General features: G+C 38.8%; 1 protein-coding gene across 3 annotated transcripts in view; it reads left to right on the top strand.

Moving 5' to 3' along the window:
• The window catches only part of Ask1 (apoptotic signal-regulating kinase 1), a 50,293-nt gene extending 27,532 nt beyond the window's left edge, over nt 1–22,761 (top strand). The window contains exons 19-28 of one of the 3 annotated variants that reach the window (XM_070101600.1): nt 1,293–1,397; nt 3,582–3,684; nt 4,307–4,456; nt 5,157–5,312; nt 6,061–6,166; nt 6,873–7,086; nt 12,463–12,754; nt 16,895–17,035; nt 17,172–17,248; nt 22,401–22,761. In XM_070101600.1, the coding sequence (XP_069957701.1) occupies nt 1,293–1,397; nt 3,582–3,684; nt 4,307–4,456; nt 5,157–5,312; nt 6,061–6,166; nt 6,873–7,086; nt 12,463–12,754; nt 16,895–17,035; nt 17,172–17,248; nt 22,401–22,479 (1,423 nt within the window). In that variant the 3' untranslated portion in view covers nt 22,480–22,761. Of the gene's footprint in view, nt 1–1,292; nt 1,398–3,581; nt 3,685–4,306; nt 4,457–5,156; nt 5,313–6,060; nt 6,167–6,872; nt 7,087–12,462; nt 12,755–16,894; nt 17,036–17,171; nt 17,249–17,541; nt 19,105–22,400 lie in introns of those variants that run through there. The other 2 variants (XM_070101599.1, XM_070101601.1) reach the window with 2 other exon arrangements.
• The last annotated feature ends 2,484 nt before the right edge of the window (nt 22,762–25,245 follow it).

Here is a 25,245-nt window from a genome sequence, read left to right as displayed (position 1 = left end):
TCGCTGGACTTAAATCTGATAGTGAACGTTTGGCATGGACGTATCCTCTAAGTGGGCCGTAATCTTGAATGCCATTAAGTAGGTTTGGAAAGGTATTTGACTTTTCTGTTTTTCATAAGTTAGCTTTATCAGTTACTAGGAAACTTCAGGAGTTCATCAAGAGGAAGAGTTATACTGTGAAGTACAAGTTTAGGTGAGGAACACATTACATATGTTGTTATCTATTTAATACAATGGATTATGGTGAGTGGTCTCGTTGTTTGTGTAACGTGTTTATGAGCCTGCAGATTTTTGACATTTACTTCAACCACATATGGGGTGTATTTGCAAGTTGAAGTTGGTTATAAAATACATGTATATTGCTTTGCTGGAAAGGATTGTTAACAGACTGTTGTTAGCCTTAGTGGACAGGAAATAATATAAGTAGCATGAGCAAGATACATTTATGAAGGAGTTTTATTCCTGAGAATAGACTAATATCCCAGTCCAGAAAACTTGTATCCTAATTACCATACATGATAGTCATGTCTGCCTTGCATCAGAGTCATATGTTACCTGTGATATTATCACTCCTATTTTGAAATGTTTTCATGAGTTACCAAAACCAGTTGTGATCTACTTTGTCTGACTTGTGATAATAATATATTCTTCTAAGGTACTGTTCTATCTTACTTGAGAATTTAGGATGTTATTTTTTGGGTGTGTAATGCCTTGAGTAACGTTTCTGACTTGAATAATTTTGTTCACATTGCTGTAATTTAGTGCAAAAGTTACATTATAACTTACATTCAACCTTGTTTTGCTTGCTTCTTCGAAGAAGGCACCTTGATTCCAGTGAAGGGCTCTTGATCGGAGGAATTGAAGCTACCTTTCCTTTTCTTGGATCATCTCTGTTTACCTCCCATTGGCCAAGTGTTGTATGGCCCATACTGGTTTATTTCTTCATGAATATAAAAGTAATTTACTTATTTGAACTAATCTGTCTTTTATTGATCTTCCTATTATTTCCTATTATTATCCTATTATTATTCCTATTATTATTTTGAGTTTCCTCAAGCCTTTTAGTGTTAATGACTTTCTACTGTTACATCTACATTGCTACTTACTTAAAACTATAAACAATTGCCTCTTGGATAATTTTCTACCTAATCTTTATCTGCTGTATTTCTCTAGACTTTATATTCTGCAAGTTAACTCCAAATCTGTACACTGTGATACCCCTCATTTGTTTACATCTAGACTTGTGTGCCAAGTGGCATCGTGTTAGTGATAGGTGCCTCTCTGTATTGTAGCCTAGAGTTGGTATATGGTTATGGGTCGCGAAGCAACACAGCTGGGAGTCCCAGCGCATCCCCAGCATCCCCCTCCTCATACCTCTCATCTCTCTCATATTCCAGGTAAATAACCTACCCAAAATTCCACAAGTGGTTTTGCTTGCAGTCATTTAATTTTGATATTAATAAATTAATAAATTCTGATAATGACATTTCCATGATTTTCACTGGTGCATTTTGAGCTTCCAGTATACAGTAATTAATCAAATATTATGTTATGTCTTTGTAATCATAGTAATTGAAAAATGTTTGGATAAACAGACCTTTATTCAATTGAATACCATATATAGTATTTCCAGTAATATTTTAAGCTATAATCCTTCTTCCAAATGACAGTAATAAATGCTTTGGTGTTTTCTTGCCAGCATGAAAACTAGTAAATGTCAATATGTATTAAATGCGTGAGGTTGCAAAGCTACGCATCGCTTGCACTTAAGCCCTGTTCTTGCTTTTTCATGGAACCTTATTGCAGAACTGTAGTATTCTAGCATAATACCCGGTAAATAATTTTTTGGTGCAACCAAATTTGGTACAACTAAATTTGGTTGTACCAAAATTGGTTGTACCAAAATTGGTTGTACCAAAATTTGGTTGTACCAAAATTTGGTTGTACCAAAATTTGATTGTATCAAATTTGGTTGTACAAAGTTTGGTACAACCAAATTTGTTGTGAAGGTTACCAATACAGTGGTACCTTGAGTTACGAACTTAATTCATTCCGGAAGCCTGTTCGAGTGCCGATACCGAACGAATTTGTTCCCATAAGGAATGATGTAAATTGGATTAGTCTGTTTCAGACCCCCAAAAATACACTTACAAAAGCACTTACAAAAATACACTTACTTAATTGTTCAAATTGGGAGCTGTTCGAAACTCAAGGTACCACTGTATTAGTAGTCCTTGATAGCCAGAGTTTCAGTGTGTTTCTTTGCAAAGTTATTTTTAGTCTTATAATTGTAAAACGACTGCATCCTTGCAGGTGAGAAGTGTGGCTTATTTGTAAGTTTTACAATGTAGAATAACCAGTTTTGTGCTCACTACACAACATTGACTAGCTGTTAGAGCCTTCCTACCTCAAGATAGAGTAGGTCTTCCACAGGTTGATAATTGAAAGACTCCTCTGCCCATACTAAGTAGATAAAGTTAAAGCAAAGGCATTTTTAAATTATTCTCTTTTCCCTAATATGCATCTCTCATGTAATATTAAGGTCATCACTTTGTCAGTTTTGGGAAAACTAGAAACTTTAGAGCATTGTGATTGTAGTGTGAACATTATCTTTTGGGGTTGGGACTGTGGGTTATGCCACACATTACCTTTAAATTATTTTTTGACTTTGATATCTCAGGTAGGGTGACCCAAAAAGAAAAATGAAAGTTGTTTTTTTTCTTTATCATTTGGTAATTTATACACAAAGGGTTATTGACTGTATACTATATGTTTTGCAATTATTCTGTTAATGCTAGTGAATATTTATAATAATCTGTATTGGGCATCAGGTTGCTCAAGCTGTCTCATACCCAAATATACAAGGGTTATAAACCTTCCATTCTCACACCATGAGTAATACTCACTTAGGTAGGAATATTTTGTGAGGCTGCTCAGCAACATCGTCGCCAGATGTGTTAATGGACTTTTAAAATAATGAGCAAAACCTACTGGGTAAATTGTATTTTGAACACCTTCATTTTCAATGTATATTTCAGTATATTTGTTAATTGTTTACAGTGCTAGATTAGGTATATAGTAGAGTACTTCATTGATATTTTTATTTATTTTTTTGCTAATTTTTAATACTGTTAGATAAAAAGACACATGCAACTAAATCAATATTTTATTTTGGCAATGTTTCGCTGTCCAGGAGCTTTGTAACAGCTTGACAAGGCTCCTGGAGAGCAAAACGTTCCCACAGTAAAATGTCGCTTTAGTTGCACATGTGCCCTTTTACCTAACATATTGTCAGCATTCCACCAACATTATTACAATTTTTAACATTAGTCTGACATAAGGGTCACTAGGACAGTCCTCCCCACTAGTCCAGGGTTTACTGTATTTGGTGTTTGGACAGTTTACAATAGTATATAAACTTACATTTGTGCTGTACCAGGCAGATTTATCTGCGTGTATTTATATTGTATTCTTACGTGTTTATATGTTGAATTAGAAAGTTGTTGGATTAATTTAGGCTAGAGAAATGTGTGGCAGTATGTTTATGTTATGTATTTATATTTTCGTAATTTTGTACACAGCTCTGTAATGACTGGTTCTGACCTTGGTGATGCCCTCATGACAAGACGATCATCAAGTGGTGGTCTGCTCTCTCCAGAAGTGGAGTCTCCTCGTACAGATGGGGTAATGGCTGCCAGGGCTACCACTTAATAATGTGTGGCGTGAGCATGTGTGGCATGATCATGTGAGATATGTGTACTGTGTGACATGATCATGTATGGTATGATGTATAGCAAGAACAAGTATGGCCTAATGTCATCTGACCATTTTTTTTTTCTTAATTTAGCAAACGCATGACTTTCTCCTAAATGGTAGTATTACATATGTAAAACATTTAATGAGAGCTTGCAGTACAGGGCAGGATGTTAAGGTAACTGCTGTGAAAAGGTTAACAAAGAAAACATAATGCCTGGTGTCACTAAAAGAGGAAGAGGGAAGGTGTGGTAGGAATGAGAAGTAAGGTAATGAAGATATGGATAAGAAAGGATTTAGAGAGGTAGGGAGGAGACGTGAGCATGTGGAGTGTTTGTGTTAGGGAAGAACAGAAGTCGGAAGAGGTGAGAAAAATTAAAAGTAGGGAATGGAAGCATTTTGAAGATTGTACTACATATTTCTTTATGATCCTTGGTGAAAGTTCATAAAAATTCTTTCAGATATCACACACATGAAATATTTAAAGTAATTTTCATACGTTACTTTCATGTGAAAACAGTTTTTGATAAAATACTGGAATGGACACTTACAGGAGCAAGATGGGTTCTACCTCTTAAAAAAGGATTCTCAGCGCCGCATGACTCTTACCCGAGTGCTCGTACATGACCAGCACAAGATTACTGAGATCTGGTATCAAAGGCTTCAGCATGAGCTGGGCACTGATAAACTCCTACTTACTCAGGTTTTTATTTAAACTAGTTTTACATATGCTATTGAAAATATTTTAAGCACGGTTGCTCCTTGACTTACAATGGTTTGATTTTATGATGGTGCATAAGCAATTTCTTTGGAGATGAGGCTTGAAATATTTACCCAGCATGAGGGTGGCAAGTCTGTAACTTGTGTTTATTTATTTACTTTTCAGTACTGGTATTTAGTTAGTTACAGTAATGATTTGTTTATTTACTTATTCAGTTACAGTAGTTATTTATTTACTTATTTAGCATATTATATTCATTTTAAGATATTTTCAACTTATGGTTGGTTCATCAGAATGTAACCCCATCATAAGTCAAGAAGCACCTGTATATTCTGTGTATATATATAGTATTAAGCACCTGAAATTTCTACGTAATATTCTCAACTAATCATCAGATTGAAGCTGTTAGCTAGATAGCACTTGAGTCTGCCTGCCCTTAATCATTATCAAATTACAGTGAGGATTTAATAATGGTCTGGAACACAGCAGAATGTTGTCCAGTTTTATCTCTAAATTTGTGAGTTGGTTGTTAATTGTTTAAGCCATTATACTTACTTTCATTTTTTTCTGTAGTCAGTAATAAATATTTTACACATATGCAAGATTATTTTCAATGCTCTACTATAAGATATTCTGTACTAATTATAAGAAACTGTGAATGACATTAGCTGTGTTATTTCAGGAACACCTCCTTCACATCATGGTTGGTCTGCGAGATTTTATTCCAGAACATAAAAAGCTATCAATTGAACAAGCCTTTGCTACCCTGAAGGATGAAGTTAATTTTGAGGAGGCACTCAACCAAATAAATCTTGCACTCTACATCTTTCAAGATGCCGTAAGTGTCATGCATGTTTTACGTATTGTAAATGTCTTTATGTGAGTGATTTATAAGTAAAGCTTCATACAGTACAGTATTAGTTATTTTAATGATGTCACTACAGTTTTGTTGTATTAGAATCTGGCTAAAGTTGTGTGATAGATCACTGTGCAATCTCATGGATCCAGAGTTCAACATGATTAAGTATTGTGTAAGTATGTTACTCAGGAGACCTTCAGAGGTTTTGTATACTGGGCTTGAATATACAACAGATATGTGTGAGCATGTTAGACAGGAGTGAGTGGAGGCAAGTGGCTTTTATGATTTGGGTGCTGATGGAGTATGAGAAAGGTAACATAAAGGGATTCATGGAAACTGGTTAGCTGGACTTTAGTCCTGGAGATGAGAAGTACAGTGACTGCACTCTGAAGAAAAGGTGGGGATATTGCAGTTTAAAGGGGCATCTGAACTGTAGTATTGGCATGCCTCTGGCAAGACAGTGGTGGTTTAAGCATTTTTTTTCTTTTGGATCACCTTACCTTGATGGGAGATGGCTGGTGTGTTAAAAAACTTCAGAGGACTCTTTATCTTTTCTCAGAAAGATGCCTGTGGTTAGTTTATAGAATCAAATGAAACTTATTGACTATTGATTTTTTAAAATGACTAAATAATTTTGATTATGTTATCTAGTCAGGAAGGTTTAACTGTTAATGTGATGCAACTCCTTAGAGAAGAAAATTATAAATCATATATGTATAACAACCAGGTAAATGAAGTGCTGAAAAGTCACAGCATCAAGCCACACTGGATGTTTGCCCTGGATGACTTAATACGTAGTGCTGTCCACTGTGCAATAATGGTCTTGTCACCGGGTAAGAATATGAATAATTTTTGGCACTTCTTAACTTGACCCACTTTTTTAGTCTGTTTCCATCTTTTTTTCATCATTCCAGGATTTCACCTTTTTTTACCATTCTTTTTAGTTCACCTTTTCCTTATTTTGAACTGAACATTTGATTCTATTTTTGTATGCTATGTTTCAACACTTTTTCTATATTTTGTTTTTTATCTGGCATTTGTAATATTTTAATCAGTTTTGTTGTTCTGAAATAATGCTTTAAATTATCATATTTTTCTCTTATGATTTAGTCAATCCTGCATGCTTTTTTGTTTTTTTCTAATGTTTTAAATAATACTCTTCATTTATATATTGCAAATAGCACTACTTCATTGTGTTTTTTACAAACTGCATTAGTTGCTTTTTGACCAACTGTCCCATGGAAAATTTATTATGGGTGAGTTCAGTACTCATCATCTTCAGTGAATATGCCTTAGGATGAGCAGTAGAAGTAAGCATATGCCAAATTAGTTTTAAATTCACTTTTTTTACCTGCATTATGCAATGTTGTTATTGCTGTTAGTTTATCATGTGTAATATGCAGGCCCCACACCTCTTTTGGGTCAACATATCTTGATGGAGGTCATCTGGTGTGTTAAAAAAAAATTAATTTGCTTTTCATATCTAAATGTTGATAAGAATTCTTCCCAAATAATTTAGATGTTTCATCATTCCCATAGAGCAAGATATATTGCTTGGTCCTGGTGATGGAGGTGCAGGTGTACTCATTGGGGGCCCTGATCGACCCAGGGACCTTGTTGAGGAAGGCAGCACTTCGGGGGTCTCCACCATAAATTCCACAAAGTCTGCTAAGCTACTTCATGACTTTCATCACTCCAAACATTGTCACCACCTTCAAGAGAGCCTGCAGGCTACTAGAATTGAGAATCTTCGGTTAGTGTGATATGGATTCAGTACTAGATAGATTAGAATCGTGTGTATTTCTCACAGTACATCTGTATTTTTTGACTGTGCTGTGATATGTCAGCTTCATTATTTGTTAAAATTTAGATGAGTATTGGATTCAGTCTTCTTTCTTTCAACAAACCGGCCATATCCCACCAAAGCAGGGTGGCCCAAAAATAAAAACAAAATTTTCTCTTTTAACATTAGTAATACATACAGGAGAAGGGGTTACTAGCCTCTTGCTCACAGCATTTTAGTTTCCTCTTATGACACGCATGGCTTACAGAGGAAGAATTCTGTTCCACTTCCCCATGGAGATAAGAGGAAATAAACAGATAAGAACTACATAGTAAGAAAAATAGAAGAAAACCCAGAGGGGTGTGTATATATATGCTTGTACATGCAAGTGTAGTGTGACCTAAGTGAAAGTAGAAGTAGCAGGACATAACTGAAACCTTGCATTTTTTTTTTTCAACAAACTGGCTGTATCCCACCAAGGTAGGGTGGCCCAAAAAGAAAAATGAAAGTTTTTCTTTTTAAATTTAGTAATTTGTACAGGAGAAGGGGTTACTAGCCCCTTGCTCCCGGCATTTCAGTCGCCTCTTACAACACACATGGCTTATGGAGGAAGAATTCTGTTCCACTTCCCCATGGAGATAAGAGGAAATAAACAAGAACAAGAACTATAAAGAAAATAGCAGAAAACCCAGAGGGGTGTGTATATATATGCTTGTGTGGTGCATTGAGGTATATGTGGAGTCAAAAAACGTTATCTATGGAGGCAAACAAGGGAATGTATGAAAGTATAGTAGTACCAACACTCTTATATGGATGTGAGGCTTGGGTGGTAAATGCAGCAGCGAGAAGATGGTTGGAGGCAGTGGAGATGTCCTGTCTAAGGGCAATGTGTGGTGTAAATATTATGCAGAAAATTCGGAGTGTGGAAATTAGGAAAAGGTGTGGAGTTAATAAAAGCATTAGTCAGAGGGCAGAAGAGGGGTTGTTGAGGTGGTTTGGTCATTTAGAGAGAATGGATCAAAGTAGGGGTAGGGGTCGTCCTCGAAAGGGTTGGAGAGAGGGGGTAAAGGAGGTTTTGTGGGCGAGGGGCTTGGACTTCCAGCAAGCGTGTGTGAGCGTGTTAGGAGTGAATGGAGACGAATGGTACTTGGGACCTGACGATCTGTTGGAGTGTGAGCAGGGTAATATTTAGTGAAGGGATTCAGGGAAACCGGTTATTTTCATATTGTCGGACTTGAGTCCTGGAAATGGGGAGTACAATGCCTGCACTTTAAAGGAGGGGTTTGGGATATTGGCAGTTTGGAGGGATATGTTGTGTATCTTTATACGTATATGCTTCTAAACTGTTGTATTCTGAGCACCTCTGCAAAAACAGTGATAATGTGTGAGTGTGGTGAAAGTGTTGATTGATGATGAAAGTATTTTCTTTTTGGGGATTTTCTTTCTTTTTTTGGGTCACCCTGCCTCGGTGGGAGACGGCCGACTTGTTGAAAAAAAACAAACAAAAAAAACATGTATTTGTTCTCCATGGGGAAGTGGAACAGAATTCTTCCTCCATAAGCCATGCGTGTCGTAAGAGGCGACTGAAATGCCGGGAGCAAGGGGCTAGTAACCCCTTCTGTATATATTACTAAATTTGAAAGGAGAAACTTTCGTTTTTCCTTTTGGGCCACCCCACCTCGGTGGGATATGGCCGGTGTGTTGAAAGAAGAAGAACGTGTATTTGTAGTGTGACCTAAGTGTAAGAAGTAGTAGCAAGACGTACCTGAAATCTTGCATGTTTATGAGATAGAAAAAAGACGCCAGCAGTCCTACCATAATGTAAAACAATTACAGGCTTCCGTTTTACACTCGCTTGGCAGGACAGTAGTACCTCCCTGGGCGGTTGCTGCCTACCAACCTACTACCTTGGTATTGTATACATATTAGGCCTTTAATGAGAGGTAGGAATGTTATCGTTTGGCAGGTCATTTTAATTATAATGTCTGTGGTCTTCTAGTAAGACAGTTTCTTTTTGGATCACCCTACCTTGGTGGGAGACGGCTACTGTTTTAAAAAAATGAGTGTAATGCTGTTTCTTTTCTGAATCCTAAAAACATTGTTTAAAGCCTTTGTTGAAGATCTTCTTTGAACATACCAGCCGTATCCCACCGAGGTGGAGTGGCCCAAAAGGAAAAACGAAAGTTTCTCCTTTCAAATTTAGTAATATATACAGGAGAAGGGGTTACTGGTCTCTTGCTCCCGGCATTTCAGTCGCCTCTTACAACACGCATGGCTTACGGAGGAAGAATTCTGTTCCACTTCCCCATGGAGATAAGAGGAAATAAACAAGAAAAAGAACTAGAAAGAAAATAGAAGAAAACCCAGTGTGGTATGTATGGATATATAGTGGTCCCTCGTTGTTCGTAATTAATCCGTTCCTGGAGCCGTTACTATAAACGAAATTTACGATTTACGAATCAATTTTCCCCATAAGAAATATGTAAATACAATTAATCCATTCCTGACACCCAGAAGTATTAAAACAAAAAATTTTTTAACATGAAATATGCATGTAGTACATAAACAATACAATGGGAAATGATGAATGAAACATTAACAGCATAACACTTACCTTTATTGGAGATTCTTCTTAGTGTATGGGAGACTGGAGGAGAGAGAGTGGATTGTTTATAGTTTGGAAGGGGAATCCCCTTCCATCAACACCTCAGGTACCATTTGCTTTTCTGGGGTTGCTTCTCTTCTCTGTTTCTTAATGCCACTAGAACCACCTTGAGAGTCACTGGAGTCCTGTCTCACAAAATAACTGTGGAGAGAGCTCTGTTTCTGGCGTCTCTTTAACACTTCCCTAAAATGGCCCAAGACTTTGTCACTATACATGTTGCCAACCTGGCTTGCAACAACCTTGTTAGGGTGATGTTTCTCCATAAAGCTTTCCATCTTACCCCACATAGTAAAAATCTCTTAAATTTCTGAAGAAGGCACCTTCTTCCATCTCTCTTCCTCCTCCTCTGCAGCAAGATTCTGAGCTGCGATGTGTTGCTCTTCCTGCTGAAGCTCTTGCAGCTCCTCAGTGGTGAGCTCTTCATTGTGGTCTTCCACCAATTCTTCCACATCCTCCAAACTCACATCCAACCCCATGGAACTCCCCAGTGCCACAATTGATTTTACAACAGATATAGGCTCATTAGGGTCAGTCCCAAATTCTTCAAAATCCCTCTTGTCGACACAATCTGGCCACAATTTTCTCCAGGCAGTGTTCAAAGTCCTGGTAGTCACTCCCTCCCAAGCCATACCTATAAGGGTTATGCAGGGGAGGATGCTGAAGTGTTCTCTCCAAAATTCCCTTAGGGTCAAGTGAGTGTCTGTGGTCACAGTCAAGCACCTGTGAAACATTGCTTTTGTGTAGAGTTTTTTAAAGTTTGCAATAACCTGCTGGTCCATGGGTTGGAGGAGAGGAGTGGTATTCGGGGGCAAGAACTTTACTGTGATGAACCCAAACTCCTCGAAAATTAGGTCATCCAAGTTTGGAGGATGAGCAGGTGCATTCTCCATTACTAGCAGGCACTTGAGATCCAATTTCTTTTCCAGGAGATACTCCTTCACACTAGGACCAAACACTTCATTGAACCACTCGACGAAAATTTCCCTCGTGACCCATGCCTTACTATTAGATTTCCAAAACACACACAATTTACTCTTCATAACATTGTTTTTCCTGAACACTCTGGGATTTTCAGAATGGTACACTAGTAATGGCTTCACTTTGAAATCCCCACTAGCATTAGCACAGAACATTAGCGTCAGCCTGTCTTTCATAGGCTTGTGTCCTGGCATTGCCTTTTCCTCTTGTGTAATGAAGGTCCTCTTTGGCATTTTCTTCCAAAAGAGGCCTGTTTCGTCACAGTTGAACACTTGTTCAGGTTTCAGTCCTTCAGCCTCTATGTACTCCTGGAATTCATGCACATATTTTCAGATACTTGGGAGTTGACGTGTCGGCGGATGGGTTTATGAAGGATGAGGTTAATCATAGAATTGATGAGGGAAAAAAGGTGAGTGGTGCGTTGAGGTATATGTGGAGTCAAAAAACGTTATCTCTGGAGGCAAAGAAGGGAATGTATGAAAGTATAGTAGTACCAACACTCTCATATGGATGTGAAGCTTGAGGTACGGGATTACCAAAACTGTTGTCCAGAGGGCTGAGGAAGGGCTGTTGAGGTGATTCGGACATGTAGAGAGAATGGAGCGAAACAGAATGACTTCAAGAGTGTATCAGTCTGTAGTGGAAGGAAGGCGGGGTAGGGGTCGGCCTAGGAAAGGTTGGAGAGAGGGGATAAAGGAGGTTTTGTGTGCGAGGGGCTTGGACTTCCAGCAGGCATGCGTGAGCGTGTTTGATAGGAGTGAATGGAGACAAATGGTTTTTAATACTTGACGTGCTGTTGGAGTGTGAGCAAAGTAACATTTATGAAGGGGTTCAGGGAAACCGGCAGGCTGGACTTGAGTCCTGGAGATGGGAAGTACAGTGCCTGCACTCTGAAGGAGGGGTGTTAATGTTGCAGTTTAAAAACTGTAGTGTAAAGCACCCTTCTGGCAAGACAGTGATGGAGTGAATGATGGTGAAAGTTTTTCTTTTTCGGGCCACCCTGCCTTGGTGGGAATCGGCCAGTGTGATAATAAAAATAAAAAACCTCTATGATTGGCGAATTTTACGATTGCCGGGAACTATGAAAAGCGGGGGACCACTGTATATGCTTGTACATGTATGTGTAGTGTGACCTAAGTGTAAGTAGAAGTAGCAAGATAAACCTGAAATCTTGCATGTTTATGAGACAAAAAAAAGACACCAGCAGTCCTACCATCATGTAAAACAATTACAGGTTTCCATTTTACACTCACTTAGGAGGATGGTAGTACCTTCCTGGGCAGTTGCTGTCTACCAACCTACTACCTAGGTTTGTTGCAGAGATCTTCATGAAACTTATTAAAGCAGCCACTATTTCTGTGAAAGAGGGATGATGCAATCTGACACTCTACATCATACTCTATGGGTCATAAGTTTAAACCCATATTCCTCTCTGACATTGTTAAATTCACTGTAGTACAGGTTTTGAGTTTGTACATCCTTGTGGAAGCTTATGTGAATTATTTGTGAGGAATGAGGCCTTCATTCTCAGAGAAGTTGGTAATGAGAAGACAATCTCCTGTGTTTGTCATGTATCAAATGTAACATAAATCAATCCACCTTTAGCAATTTTTTTTTTATGTAGAATGACTGGTAAATAAGCACATCACAAAATTAATACTAGTATATTTTAACTGTTTACTAACACTGAATTTTAACAACAGGTTATTGGAGGAGCTGTACTTGTCTGAAAAACGATATGGCGAACTGTTGAAAATATATATTTCTGAGCGTCGTGATCAAAGTCAGTTTCTAGCAGACCAGTTGGGCATTGCTTTACCACCTCTACTCCTGCTTAGTAATAACAAGAGCATGATGATTAAGAGCAGTGATAGCTCAGGCAGTAAGTCCCCCCATGGAAGATCTCCAGAAGAAACTCCTGCTGGAGAAACAGACAAGCTTGACTCTCCTTTTGGCACTGTAGAATCAGAGTCAAGTGCTGACACTATAACAGAAGTGAGGATTGTATTGTACTGTATTTCATTATACACTAAATTTGTATGGGTCATTCAGTTATAATACTGATGGAGGTTCAAGCCTCCATCTGTTAATAGCAGCTCGGTTATGGGCCAGTCAGACTGTTTGTGGCTTAAATCATCTGTAGTACCATGTATTCCTTATACAGTGGACCCCCGCTTAACGATCACCTCCCAATGCGACCAATTATATAAGTATATTTATGTAAGTGCATTTGTACTTGTATGTTTGGGGGTCTGAAATGGACTAATCTACTTCACAATATTCCTTATGGGAACAAATTCGGTCAGTACTGGCACCTGAACATACTTCTGGAATGAAAAAATATCGTTAACCTGGGGTCCACTGTATATATATTGCTATTTGTTAAACTCTTGTCTGATAATAGTTTCAAGTAGACATTGTACTGTAAAAAGTTAAAATTTTTTTTTTAACTTGTAGGCTGTCTCCCATTTGCAGAGGCACGCAGATATGACAGTTCAGATCACTCCAAACGACAAATAATAAAGCAATCAATCTTTACGCACTATCTTCTTACTTGAAATTTTCTACCTTGGGTAATGAGTTAATGTTGTTACCATAGAATTTCATAAAATTATGGCTTCACAATCTAGAGCACTTACTGTCGTGTGCATTTACACTACTGTATTAACATTTTACAGAGGGCATTTTTCCTCATATAAAGTTATGCTACATAGTATTACTAAATCTCTTCAGTTGTGATATAAGGTAAAACCTTATATCACAACCTTTTCCATGTTTTGTGTTTTTCAGGATTGTGTTAGCTTTATATTTCGGGTGTAGAAAGTTCATATATTTTGCATAATATTGAGTGAGAGCACCATCTTATCTGAGAAGTAAAAGACTTGGGCCATATTCTGTTTCCTTTCTTAAAAAAAAAAAAAATGAAAAACATTATATGAAAAGGGATGGGGGTCTCTTATACTCAAGCCTTTATTTATCTATTGCATTCCAGCTTTTGTAGTCCTTAATTACTGTGGTTAATCCAAAATTTACTTATGGCTGGCCTCAGGTTTTGGAAGGAGAAAAGAGAATATGAATGTGTAAATTCAAGAATTATGTGGATTAAAGTAAAGGTTATGGAAGGAGAAAAGAGAATATGAATGTGTAAATTCAAGAATTATGTGGATTAAAGTAAAGGTTGGATGCGAGAAGTGGGTCATAATAAGCGTGTATGCACCTGGAGAAGAGAGGAATGCAGAGGAGAGAGAGAGATTTTGGGAGATGTTAAGTGAATGTATAGGAGCCTTTGAACCAAGTGAGAGAGTAATTGTGGTAGGGGACTTGAATGCTAAAGTAGGAGAAACTTTTAGAGAGGGTGTGGTAGGTAAGTTTGGGGTGCCAGGTGTAAATGATAATGGGAGCCCTTTGATTGAACTTTGTATAGAAAGGGGTTTAGTTATAGGTAATACATATTTTAAGAAAAAGAGGATAAATAAGTATACACGATATGATGTAGGGCGAAATGACAGTAGTTTGTTGGATTATGTATTGGTAGATAAAAGACTGTTGAGTAGACTTCAGGATGTATATGTTTATAGAGGGGCCACAGATATATCAGATCACTTTCTAGTTGTAGCTACACTGAGAGTAAAAGGTAGATGGGATACAAGGAGAATAGAAGCATCAGGGAAGAGAGAGGTGAAGGTTTATAAACTAAAAGAGGAGGCAGTTAGGGTAAGATATAAACAGCTATTGGAGGATAGATGGGCTAATGAGAGCATAGGCAATGGGGTCGAAGAGGTATGGGGTAGGTTTAAAAATGTAGTGTTAGAGTGTTCAGCAGAAGTTTGTGGTTACAGGAAAGTGGGTGCAGGAGGGAAGAGGAGCGATTGGTGGAATGATGATGTGAAGAGAGTAGTAAGGGAGAAAAAGTTAGCATATGAGAAGTTTTTACAAAGTAGAAGTGATGCAAGGAGGGAAGAGTATATGGAGAAAAAGAGAGAAGTTAAGAGAGTGGTGAAGCAATGTAAAAAGAGAGCAAATGAGAGAGTGGGTGAGATGTTATCAACAAATTTTGTTGAAAATAAGAAAAAGTTTTGGAGTGAGATTAACAAGTTAAGAAAGCCTAGAGAACAAGTGGATTTGTCAGTTAAAAATAGGAGAGGAGAGTTATTAAATGGAGAGTTAGAGGTATTGGGAAGATGGAAGGAATATTTTGAGGAATTGTTAAATGTTGATGAAGATAGGGAAGCTGTGATTTCGTGTATAGGGCAAGGAGGAATAACATCTTGTAGGAGTGAGGAAGAGCCAGTTGTGAGTGTGGGGGAAGTTCGTGAGGCAGTAGGTAAAATGAAAGGGGGTAAGGCAGCCGGGATTGATGGGATAAAGATAGAAATGTTAAAAGCAGGTGGGGATATAGTTTTGGAGTGGTTGGTGCAATTATTTAATAAATGTATGGAAGAGGGTAAGGTACCTAGGGATTGGCAGAGAGCATGCATAGTTCCTTTGTATAAAGGCAAAGGGGATAAAAGAGAGTGCAAAAATTATAGGGGGATAAGTCTGTTGAGTGTACCTGGTAAAGTGTATGGTAGAGTTATAATTGAAAGAATTAAGAGTAAGACGGAGAATAGGATAGCAGATGAACAAGGAGGCTTTAGGAAAGGTAGGGGGTGTGTGGACCAGGTGTTTACAGTGAAACATATAAGTGAACAGTATTTAGATAAGGCTAAAGAGGTCTTTGTGGCATTTATGGATTTGGAAAAGGCGTATGACAGGGTGGATAGGGGGGCAATGTGGCAGATGTTGCAAGTGTATGGTGTAGGAGGTAGGTTACTGAAAGCAGTGAAGAGTTTTTACGAGGATAGTGAGGCTCAAGTTAGAGTATGTAGGAAAGAGGGAAATTTTTTCCCAGTAAAAGTAGGCCTTAGACAAGGATGTGTGATGTCACCGTGGTTGTTTAATATATTTATAGATGGGGTTGTAAGAGAAGTAAATGCGAGGGTCTTGGCAAGAGGCGTGGAGTTAAAAGATAAAGAATCACACACAAAGTGGGAGTTGTCACAGCTGCTCTTTGCTGATGACACTGTGCTCTTGGGAGATTCTGAAGAGAAGTTGCAGAGATTGGTGGATGAATTTGGTAGGGTGTGCAAAAGAAGAAAATTAAAGGTGAATACAGGAAAGAGTAAGGTTATGAGGATAACAAAAAGATTAGGTGATGAAAGATTGAATATCAGATTGGAGGGAGAGAGTATGGAGGAGGTGAACGTATTCAGATATTTGGGAGTGGACGTGTCAGCGGATGGGTCTATGAAAGATGAGGTGAATCATAGAATTGATGAGGGAAAAAGAGTGAGTGGTGCACTTAGGAGTCTGTGGAGACAAAGAACTTTGTCCTTGGAGGCAAAGAGGGGAATGTATGAGAGTATAGTTTTACCAACGCTCTTATATGGGTGTGAAGCGTGGGTGATGAATGTTGCAGCGAGGAGAAGGCTGGAGGCAGTGGAGATGTCATGTCTGAGGGCAATGTGTGGTCTGAATGTAAGCCAGATTTTCTTAGTTTGGAAGTTAGGAGGAGGTGCGGGATTACCAAAACTGTTGTCCAGAGGGCTGAGGAAGGGTTGTTGAGGTGGTTCGGACATGTAGAGAGAATGGAGCGAAACAGAATGACTTCAAGAGTGTATCAGTCTGTAGTGGAAGGAAGGCGGGGTAGGGGTCGGCCTAGGAAGGGTTGGAGGGAGGGGGTAAAGGAGGTTTTGTGTGCGAGGGGCTTGGACTTCCAGCAGGCATGCGTGAGCGTGTTTGATAGGAGTGAATGGAGACAAATGGTTTTTAATACTTGACGTGCTGTTGGAGTGTGAGCAAAGTAACATTTATGAAGGGATTCAGGGAAACCGGCAGGCCGGACTTGAGTCCTGGAGATGGGAAGTACAGTGCCTGCACTCTGAAGGAGGGGTGTTAATGTTGCAGTTTAAAAACTGTAGTGTAAAGCACCCTTCTGGCAAGACAGTGATGGAGTGAATGATGGTGAAAGTTTTTCTTTTTCGGGCCACCCTGCCTTGGTGGGAATCGGCCGGTGTGATAATAAATAAAAATAAAATACTTAATATGAAACACAAATTGCCCAAAATTCTGAGCCTAAATTATTTTGTTTTAAAGAGCACTCCTGATGGTGCTGCCTCCTCGGCAACCACATTTCCCCAAGAGGTCCCCATGATCCACGTGTCCTCAAGGAACATAGATATGGAGCTAGTTAAGTGGCTTCAGTCTCTAGCGATAGATCGTGATGTTATTGACAAGGTAATGAAATGTGACACAGTAATGCTTTTCACATGTGCAGAATGAAAATCTTAGCAGACACAGTCCTGATATATATAGATAATTTTCACACTCATGGTAGAATATACTAATCCATTGTGTATATTTGCATATTTAGTTCCTTGCTGAAGACTACACCAAAGAGGATGTACTCAATTGGATGACACATGATGACCTGAGGAGGATGAGAATGAGGTAAGTTTATTACCCACAAAATTATAATAACACAATTGCAAACAAATCATGAAATGGGTGGGGATTGAACTTGTGGCAAGTGACCCCTAAAACTCCCGTCCAATCCCCACCTATTCCATGGTTTGGTAGGTAAATTTATTGTTAGAGTATAGAGTGTAATATATAGCAAAAAAACATTTGGCAGAACAGTTTGAGAATTTTTAGCAGAAAAAATCTGTGTATTAAATTATAGCGTGTGTGTTAGATTAGTTACACATTACTTGATCATATGCTAATCTAGAAATGTTTAACAGAGGAGGGGTTGAACTTCGTATTTGGCGTAACATGGTACAGCATCGTCAGGCCATGGGTCTACCCATTCATCCTGGAGATCCTAATGTTTCAGCATCAGTCTCCAGGAGTGTTCCATCAGAACCACACTCACGTTCTACTAAATTATAAAACATGCTCAACATCCGATTTTGACACTGCTTTCCTATTTTATGTGTAAAAACATATTGTTCATAGGTGTTCTTGTATATGATGGGCTTAATTCATCAACACATGCAGGTCTCTGTGTCTTGGACACATTGTTGTAGTATTAATAATAAACTCAATCAAAATTGAGTGAATTACTGACAAACACACTCAGCTTGCCAGAGTAACTGCTTAAGTGGTGATGTCAGTGGTGCTCTATCTCTTCAGTCATGCTGACTTGTACTCAGTGTATTATGCAGTGATTCCATCCCAAGCTGTCTCCCTTGGTGCTAGACTAACTAAGAGTTATTAAATGAATTTTTTAAACTTTTTCTATGCTTCCTGTGATTGGAAATACAGTTTCCAATATGGATGATTTTATAAAACTATGTTAAGGAAAATGCTTGTAATCTGTGGTGCTGTAGTTGCCTTGCCAACATTATTATAAGTAGAGATGTATATATGTATTGTATTTGTAAATAACAGTAGTAGTTTTTATTAACTGCTTGATATAAAAAACACTATAATGCCTTCATAGGTTGTGAATGCACTTTATATTAGTTGTTTAAGCATATATAATTGCTGTTTATTTTCAGCATCCAAAACCTATGCCATTTTGATTTTTTAATCATGATTTTGTACAAACTTTAGATTGTTAAGGATATGACAGAATTATCATATTGAAAATGTTGAAATGCCACAACAGTGTATTGGCCTACTGTTTTTTTTTTTTTTTACCAACTCCCTTTTCCCAAGCTCAGTCATGAGTTACCACTTCTATTTATAAAAAAAAATGTGTGTGTGTGCATGTGTACGCACGCACATGCATGCATGTGTGTGAGTGAGTGAGTGAGTGAGTGTAGAGAATTAAAAGATGATTTTTGCTTCATTTATTGGTGCAGTATAATTGTGTGAAGCCTTGCAGCTTAACCTATCTTTCTCTCTTTCTTTCTCTCTTTCTCTTTCTTTCTCTTTCTTTCTCTTTCTCTCTTTCTCTCTTTCTTTTTCTTTCTTTCTCTCTTTCTCTCTTTCTTTCTCTTTCTCTTTCTTTCTCTCTTTCTTTCTCTCTTTCTTTCTCTCTTTCTCTCTCTCTCTCTCTCTCTCTCTCTCTCTCTTTTTCTCTTTTTTTTTTTTACACAGGGTTTGACAAGGTTAAGGATCCCTAGCTTTATTGACAAGCTATTTACAGGTTAAGGATCCCTAACTTTATTGGCAAGCTAAGAGCTGTTACCTACATCAGCTCATTTGAAAGCATTTTTATTGTTATGAGACATACAAGTAGGAAACAGGATGAAGTTGGAGCCATCTGTGGGCCAGCATTTTCATTTGATCAACTGACTTTATCTCGTTGACATCATTATGCTGTACGAATGTGTTCCATACTCGAGTCATCCTGGGTATGTATGATCTCAGATGGAGTGATGTTCTGGAGAAGGGTACAGCCAGAGTGAAGTTGCTGCTTTCTGCCCGTCTTATGGCATAAAAGCTTGTTTCATGCTGTCCTCGAAGTGGATCCAAGTGTGGTATTTTGACAATATTGGCCTTGTACATAACAGTAAGGCCACCCACATCCCTCCTATGTTGAAGGCTCTGCTGAAATGACAGATCTATCCAAGATGGGTCCAGGCGAGAGATGAGACGTCTTGCTCTGTTCTCTACTCTGTCAAGCAGTCGCAGATGAGAGGGGGGGCAGGCAAACCAAGAAAGTGGAGCATACTCAAGGTGTGAACATACTTGTGCCTCGTACAGGATCTTGCAACCCCTACTGTCAAGCAGATGTGAGATACGGCGAAGTGCTGTAAGCTTCCTGGCTGCCTTGTTTGCAAGATTTACAACATGGTTCTTCATGATTAGTTTGGAGTCAAATTTCACCCCAAGGATATCAACTTCTCCAGGTGCCAACACCCTCCCATTCATCCTTACTACTGCACCAGCATTACCATCATGGTGCCTAGAGACGATTATCATTTGCGTTTTCTCAGGTGCAAATGTTACCTGCCATCTATTTCCCCAAGCTGATATAGCTCTCAGCTGGTGATTGATGTAGCTTAGAGCAGCTGGCATTTCTTCTCTTGGATAAGTGAATGTCAGTGTACAGTCGTCTGCATATGCATTTGATTCTGGGATGAGATGAAGAAGGTCGTTGAAGTAGACATTCCATAACAATGGACCCAGCACGCTTCCTTGTGGAACACTTGCCCCAATAGGATGTCTTGTTGATTCCGTTCTATTGAGAACTACACTTAGAGATCTACCATGAAGGTAATCACTAAGGAGACATAGCGTAGAGCCTGCAATTCCCAGTGCTTGAAGTTTTGCTAAGAGGCCCTGGTGCCACACCCGGTCGAAAGCGCCAGCAATGTCCAGTGCTACCACACAGCTGACTTTGGATTCATCCAGTGGCTGGTGCCACTTAGTGGAGAGGTTTAATAACAGATCAGCAGCAGAGTAACCTTTCCTGAAGCCATATTGACGATCACAAAGTAGTGAGTGGTAGTCAAAAAACTGTCATTTGTCTTGAGATTATTGTCTCAAGGATCTTACCAGTGATTGACAGGAGTGACACTGGTCTGTAGTTGCTGATTTCTGCTCTGTTCTTCTTTTTGTGAACAGGGACTACATTTGCCTCTTTCCATAGAGAGGGCCATTTACACTGTACTAGGCAGTGCTGAAAGATGCGAGTTAGAGGTGCTGCTAGCTGGTCTGCACATCTTCTCAACAATCTTGGGCTCAACTTGTCTGGGCCCACAGCCTTTTCTTGGTCAAGCAATTTAAGAAGGAAGTGCACCTCCTCCTGCCTTATTGTCACCACTGACAGTTTTGACACAGTTCTTGCAGCTAGCCAAGGAGGGTTCCTTGCTGGATCAGGAACTTGCATTTTGGTAGCAAAGTGTTCAGCAAAGAGGTCCGCCTTCTCTTGACTACTAGTAGAGGTGGTCCCATCCTGTCGATTTAGAGGTGGAATAAGTTCATCAGGCAGATAACCTTGTCTGTCCTTGACCAGGGACCACCAGGTTTTATAGCCTACCCTACCTGATGCTAGCTTTCTTTTAGTGTCCACCTCCCATTTAGCAATGGCCCACTTTTGAACATCACCCATATGCCTACAGGCTTGCATGTGCAAGTTCCTGTTATAGGTGGTAGGATGTCTCTTATACCTTCGCCATGCTTTGTACTTAGCAGTAGCAGCCTCTCTACAACGAAAGCCAAACCAAGGCTGATCTGTAGGCTTCGTCACATATTGCCGTGAGGAATGTGTTCTTGTTGTAGATTAAGGATGTGCCCAGTGAAGGCTTTCACTCGGTTGTCAACATCCCCTTGGAGAAGAGCATTCCAATCGGTGGTGGCGAGCTCAGAGCAAAGGGCTGGCCAATTACCTCTTTCCCATAGCCAGGTTGTGCGTGTGGACTCCTCACCTCGTTCTGTTGGGATCTTAAGTGTCGTAAAAACAGCCTTGTGGTCAGACGATCCAACGTAGCCGAGGGGTTGACAAGTGACTATGCCTTCTGCCAGATCACTCACTACTGGGTCAAGGGAGGAGCCAGAGTTATGAGTAGGGAAATCAACAAAGTTTCTCATGTCAAACACTGCAAGAAGGTCATCAAAGTCCCTCTGTATAAGGTGCTGGTTGAGGTCACCAACAATTATAATATGTTGACAGTTGTGTTGTAGCAGAAGGGAGTCATTATTTTCCATTAGGAAGTTGATGGGGTCTGCATGTTGCCACTGAGGTCTGTACATTGCACATGCTAGTACAGAGGTACTAGTGTTTATACAGAGCTTGAAGAACATCATTTCAAGATGTGTAGGGGTGGCAACATCAATGTGCTGGGCATGAACACTTTTAGAGAAGCACACAGCAACACCTCCTCCTTGCCCTTGCCTGTCTCTTCTCATCCATGAGGTGTAGCCAGCAATTCTTGCAAAATTTTCTGGAGTCCTGTCATCCAAAAATGTTTCAACAACAGCTATCATGTCGGGACGCCGAGTGTTCACAAAACTATGTGTGAGCTCTCCAACATTAGTAATGAAACCTCTAATGTTGGCCGACAGGATGCTGATCTCTCTCTCTTTCTCTCTCTCTTTCTCTTTCTCTCTTTCTCTCTTTCTCTCTCTCTTTCTCTCTCTCTCTCTTTCTCTCTCTCTTTCTCTCTTTCTCTTTCTCTCTTTCTCTCTCTTTCTCTCTCTCTCTCTCTCTCTCTCTCTCTCTCTCTCTCTCTCTCTCTCTCTCTCTCTCTCTCTCTCTCTCTCTCTCTCTCTCTCTCTCTCTCTCTCTCTCTCTCTCTCTCTCTATTTGTCTCTATCTCTGTCTGTCTCTGTCTCTCTCTCTATCTCTATATTTCTCTCTCTATCTCTCTCTCACTCTCTCAATGTTTATTGGAAAGTGTTCAGTCAGGTTATTATCTTTGCCTTTTCATTGTATTCTCATTTTTTCTATGACATCTCTATATAAGACCTGCTGTTTTACCATATCTGGATTCTTAAATATTCATTTTAAGTAGTTGCTTGATTTAAAGAATTAGAGTTAAGTGTACACCCTGCATGAGCGACCTGGTTAGTACTGAATGTTATGCTCTAGGAAAATAATAGGAACACCGGCCAACAAAGGTTTTGCATCATGTTTAAAAATGTGTTTCTAACTAATTTTGGGAGGCTGAATTCAAATCCAAACTTGGTTTTGCTCTAACACTTACAGTTTCTCTGAAATTGAACCCCATGGAGAACAATTTCACCAAGACATAACCATTGTGGAGAAAGATATCGTGGAAACCTGATGATTAGTTTGATGGCTGACTACTGCTGGACACTAGTGCAGGAGAGTAATACTGAACACAAGCAAAAAAGCCTGATAACTGTGATGTAAATATGTTTCTATGACTGGAAATTTTGTTATTTTTGTTATGCTTACATGTAATGAATTTACATTAAGAAAGATTAGTTTTTGTCATGGCATGCACCACACTTAATATCTATGCATAATATAATACTTGTCATTGTTAGGTAAAATATATTACATGGTTGTTCAACCTGAAATACCCAAAATATTGATTATGAGATTTAAAAAAAAAAAAAACTTACATGATAGGGACTAGACAAGCTCCAATTTGTGATCAGCATATCGGAGTTAGCTTAAAACAATCAATTTGGTTTCTGAACTGGATAAAAAGTTAAATTTTGTTGGCTAGTGGTAATTAGCTAACTAGGTTCACATATGATGATTAAAGAAAAATAGCAAAATAAAGTATGTAAAACAAGTGTTGTTAAGCAGGGTTTAGCATTTTGTGTCAGTATGTAAGGTAATTTTAATTGTGATATCTACACACTTTTGGCAAGACAGCTATTGAATGAATAATGGGGTGAATGTTTTCCTCTCTCTGAGTTACTCTACTTTGATGGGAAAAGGCCAGTGTGGTAAAAAAAAAAAAAAAAAAAGTGCTGTTAGAGAGTGATGCCTTAACTATTGCTAATTAAGTAAGTTTACCAGTAAGTGTATTGCTAGTTAAAAATACCAATAGTTGTGATGGGTGCCTGTGGGCAGGCCTGACTATACAGTTTCACCACTCACCCTTCCATGTCTGGTAGTTACCATCACATACAAACTAAAATCAACAACAAAATATTTTGTGGATTGAAATAGGACATTAAATTGAAGTAAGTATCAAATATTTAGTATTATGTTAATAATTTAATATAAAATTTAATTATTTCTCCTTCCCCTTGCCTCAAAAAATTTACCCATAACTGTGAGGCATTCAACTGGCTGTTTAATTATCCCAGCGTCCCTTCCCCAGTTCCATCGTTGCACACAATCGAGCAAGTACAGCTTTTGCTAATTAATTATATTAAAAAGTTTAGATATAGTAAAGAGTAGGAATGAAAATTAAAGTTGTTACATTAAATATGTGTTGGTAAGTTGCATACTTTTTTAACTTACCCAGTGAGAATAGACGATGGGTATCAATGGAAGAGTGCGCTCTAGAATGGTGTATTGAGACATTTATTAAAGTTATGAATTTATGTTTGAAGTTGAGTAAAGTAATCAAAACATTTGTGATTTATTTATCTTGGAATGTATGTATAAGATGACAGATATAAGAGATGGATGAATAACTAAAGTGTAACTTACATTCAGTGCTCAATAATAACCCAAGTGGGCTCTGGAGATTAATTGATCTGTATATTTCAACCTCCTTCTGGAATTCTCTTCAGCTGAACAGGATCCCAGAAGGGGTCAAAATATACAGATTACTTAATCTCCTGAGTTTCTGTCTCCATGTTGGTTATTATTGAGCATAAGAGATGGATATTAATTAGTAATAGTGTTAAGATGTGACCGTGGGAGAAAAAGAAGTCCTTGTAGGAGTTATATGAAAGAAATTGGGTTAATACAGATTGAGAGTGTATTAAATATGGATGACAGTATTATAGAAAATAAACGACAGAAGCATTGTGTTAGGCTGAAAGTTGCTACAGATGTGGTCATGCCAGTAATGATGAAGAGGATCACTTGCAAGTAGTCAAGCAAAAGTAAAGGTTACCGCTCTCTTTTATGCTAAATCATAAAAAATTTAACAAATTAATTTCTACATTGTATAAATATTTGGAGATAATTTTAAAAGCACTGTACTGTAATGCAAATTGGAACTTGGTACTAGTGCAATACCCGAGACAGTTGGAGTAATATAGATGTTAGATTAGTATGTATGTTGTACATAGAAATATATGAGTATATTATTTATATAAACACAGTGAATGCGTTTTCTTTTTTGGATCACCCAACCTTGGTGGGAGACAGCAGTTGTGGTAAAAAAAAAAAAAACACATTAAGAGTAGCACTGGGAATGTGCCAACCAAGTCTCATAATTTAACAAGAATTAAGTGTTTTTTAAGATTAGAATTCTTTACAGGTAGCCTACATAATGAGGTACAATATTTATCTTTTAAATTGATTAAGAAAATGAAAAGCCAGTTTTCTTTGAAGACATAGAGGGTAGTTACAGATATATAGACAGTGGTAGAATGTGTGGAGTATTCAAATTAAAAATGTCATAATTGGGGCATAGGATGTTGAGGGTAAAAATTAATTCTACAAAATATGGACCTCTGAGGAAGTAGACCTGTCGGTCTACTTCCTCAGACCGAACCTAATTACCCCCCAATCCCCCGTTCCCTATCCCATCCTCCCCTTTTTCCTTTCCTCCTCCTCCTCCCCACCCCTCCATTTTGCCCTTCCTTTTTGGCCCCCCCCTTTTTTTTTTTTTTTTTTTTTTTTTTTTTCCTCCACAGGCACGCTAGTTCCTAGGTAGGGGAAAGGGTACCGGGGTCCATCCCATTCCGTTGAGGTTCTTGGCGGTGGCGTAGTTTGCCGTGGAATCTGGATTGCCTGGGGATGTCCTGATCCCTCTCCGGTATCCCGGAGGGTGGCTTTGGGTGTCTCTCGGGCGACGGGTGAATCTCTGGAAGCCACCTTTCGGATTCCGGGGGTGGTGGCCGAAGGAGGTATGCTTTGTGGCGGATTTCCGGCCGCCCTCTCTTTTGTC

This window comes from Cherax quadricarinatus, chromosome 78 (genome assembly GCF_038502225.1).
Source record: "Cherax quadricarinatus isolate ZL_2023a chromosome 78, ASM3850222v1, whole genome shotgun sequence".
NCBI lineage: Eukaryota > Metazoa > Arthropoda > Malacostraca > Decapoda > Parastacidae > Cherax > Cherax quadricarinatus.
The sequence above is the reverse complement of the archived record's forward strand: the minus strand, read 5'-3'. Positions and strand labels throughout refer to the sequence as shown.